At 41.1% G+C, this 2,688-nt stretch overlaps 2 protein-coding genes across 2 annotated transcripts; one reads left to right on the top strand and one right to left on the bottom strand.

The window, feature by feature from the left end:
• The first annotated feature begins 207 nt into the window (after positions 1-207).
• On the top strand, positions 208-1,113 carry LOC120267558 (AT-hook motif nuclear-localized protein 25-like). The gene has a single exon (XM_039275237.1). It carries the CDS (start codon positions 277-279, stop codon positions 1,027-1,029), a length of 753 nt encoding a protein of 250 aa, XP_039131171.1. The 5' UTR covers positions 208-276; the 3' UTR covers positions 1,030-1,113.
• A 766-nt stretch (positions 1,114-1,879) lies between these two features.
• Positions 1,880-2,412, bottom strand: LOC120267946. Its single transcript, XM_039275625.1, has one exon. The coding sequence runs from the start codon at positions 2,308-2,310 to the stop codon at positions 1,903-1,905; it is 408 nt and encodes a 135-aa protein (XP_039131559.1). The 5' UTR covers positions 2,311-2,412; the 3' UTR covers positions 1,880-1,902.
• Positions 2,413-2,688: the final 276 nt, after the last annotated feature.

Below are 2,688 nucleotides of genomic sequence, written 5' to 3'. Positions count from 1 at the left end.
TATATATATATATATATGCAAACAGATGCATGCTTATTTTTACTCTTTTTATTGAAGCAAAGAACAGTAGTCTTTTTCTCTTAAAGAAATCCTTCAATCTGAAGCAACAGTAGCAATAGATCCCAGTTGGCTTGAATCTATTGTTTACAGTCTTAAAAGTTTGTAGCTTCCCTAGCTTCACTTGTCTCTTGCGAGAGAGATAAAGAAAGAAAGATCTCATCTTTGAATTGAAAGCTGGCGAGCAAGTGGTGGGAAAGAGCCGCCGATACGCCGGCGATGGCCGGAGTTAACCCCAGCTCCTCGGCTTACATCCATCAGCCACCTTCCGACCAAGACAAGAGCCCATCAAAAGAACTAACCACCGCTGTTGATGAGCCGCCGTCTACGTCCTCGGCCTCAGCTCGGCGGCCGCGTGGCCGCCCGTCGGGATCCAAGAACAAGCCAAAGCCGCCGATCATCGTTACCCGGGACAACCCCAGCGCGCTTCGCTCTCACGTGCTGGAAGTCTCGAGCGGCGCCGACGTGGTCGAGAGCCTGTCGGAGTATGCTCGCCGACGTGGGCGTGGTGTCTGTGTGTTGTCCGGTGGCGGGGCAGTCGTCAATGTAGGTCTCCGGCAGCCTGGTGCTTCGCCGCCGGGGAGTGTTGTAGCAACATTGAGAGGGAGGTTTGAGATACTCTCGTTGACCGGAACTGTGTTGCCGCCTCCGGCTCCACCAGGAGCTGGTGGCTTAACTGTTTTTCTGGCCGGCGGGCAAGGGCAAGTAGTGGGTGGGAGTGTGGTGGCGCCGCTGGTGGCGGCGGGGCCGGTGGTGTTGATGGTGGCGTCGTTCGGCAACGCTATTTATGAGCGGTTACCTCTGGAAGGCGATGACGATGGAACGGTGCAACAGCAGCTGCCGGACGCCTCGCAGTCTTCCAGTGTCACCGGCGGTGAGGGTGGTGCTGCTCCTTTTCATGGTTTGGGTGGTGGGTTTCAGTTCCCCGGCGATGTAGGTGGGTGGGTTGGTGGTGCTAGACCACCATTTTAATTAATCAACCCAATAAAAACCTTTGCTTTAATTTTTATTGCGTATTAATTTAGTTTGTTGTTATTGTTTTTCTCTCTCTCTTTTTGTTAATTTCAAGATTTTGCATGCACATTTCCAAGTGATCAAAGTTTTATTTCTATTTATTTATTTATTTGGTGATGGCTGCATTTCTTTGAAAAGAATTGATAAAATAAGAATGGAAAAAAAAAAATACTAAATATATATATAGATATATATATATATATATATATATATATATGTTATTGGAAGTAGAAAGGCCTCCTGGTTTTGAGATTGAAAGGGATGGATGAGGGAAAAGAGGAGGAAGATGGAGATAAGTACTAGTCTGAGCAATGCTTTGAAAATGTGTCATTTACTTTGCTGACTAAATGAAATGAAATGAAATAGCAGTAAATGAAGACTGAGCATACAAGATGCTGCTCAGTAACCTGCAGGATTCTCATCGCCAGCTGATTTCTTCTTTTCCCAATTTTCTCTATGTTGTTTTTATATTATTATATATATATATTTCAAATTGATCATCTTTAAGACATGGGAGTAATAATGGATTTGGTTTAGTTGAGACCAACTGCACCTTAATAAACAGTAGGTTTGAAAACCCATATGCTACCAATTGAATTGTACCAAGTCGCCTCTTTAGACTATCTATCAATCTATCATCTTTGACAGATCAAAAAAACAAAAAAGAAGAAGAACAAGAGCTTTTCTTCTTCTTCTTCTTCTTCTTCTTCTTCTTCTTCTTCTTTATCAGAAATGAATTATGGAAGGAGATAGAAATAGTTAACATATCCTACTAATAATTTACAATGAAACACCAAAAGAAATTAAATAAAATGAAAACAAAATAAAAAACTAGAATTGATCATGAGAAGAAACAACAACAGCAGAAGGATTATTATCAACAGAAACAGATGATCTTTTTATGAACTCCAAACAATCAGCAATGGCTTCTGCATAGAAAGAGTTTGAACGGCTGCAATGCCTTTGCTTACAATTGTTACCAGCAAAGCTTGAACGTTGTTGTTGTTGTTGATCTTCAAACACAAGGCCACGTCTGCTCATGCTTCTCTCACATGAACTGTTACTGTTATTACAGCTTCTAAAACCTCTTTTCAGTGGCTTCAAACAACCAGCCAAGAGATGGAGGATGCTCATCAGACGAACTCGTAGCCTGTGAACGGAGCACCGGTGAGTGTTTAGCCGGAAACCTCTCATTCGCCGCCACCTCCGCCCAAGTCTGATGTAGTTTAAATGAGCCATCACTTAGCTTAAAATTAAGGTTGGTTTTCTTCAGGAGAAGTATTAATGATGAAGAAGAAGAAGAAGAAGAAGAAGAAGAGCAAATTTGAACCAAGTCTTTGTTTTGAGAGAAATATTTGATTATGGAGAGACATAAGATAATCAAACTTTGATTTAATAAGGGTGGTAACATGACATCAAGGGGGATGTTAGTCTAAATTACTAGTCAAAATTAATAAAGATTACCTTTGTCCCTTATTCTCAACTTTAGCGCCCGGTGAATTAATAAAAAATATATAAATAATTATTATTTTATATTATTGACAAAGTAGAGATGTGTCAACCAGAAGATAGCTCAATGATATGCCAGAGTATTAAAAGAAAAGGTAAGAGTTATTT

This window comes from Dioscorea cayenensis, chromosome 8, assembly GCF_009730915.1.
Source record: "Dioscorea cayenensis subsp. rotundata cultivar TDr96_F1 chromosome 8, TDr96_F1_v2_PseudoChromosome.rev07_lg8_w22 25.fasta, whole genome shotgun sequence".
Lineage (NCBI taxonomy): Eukaryota > Viridiplantae > Streptophyta > Magnoliopsida > Dioscoreales > Dioscoreaceae > Dioscorea > Dioscorea cayenensis.
This window is presented reverse-complemented; position numbering and strand designations above follow the sequence as displayed.

What these genes read in the sequence shown, in the direction of transcription:
- LOC120267558 (XM_039275237.1), top strand. Translation starts at nt 277, where the DNA reads ATGGCCGGAGTTAACCCCAGCTCCTCGGCTTACATCCATCAGCCACCT.
- LOC120267946 (XM_039275625.1), bottom strand. Translation starts at nt 2,310, where the DNA reads ATGGCTCATTTAAACTACATCAGACTTGGGCGGAGGTGGCGGCGAATG.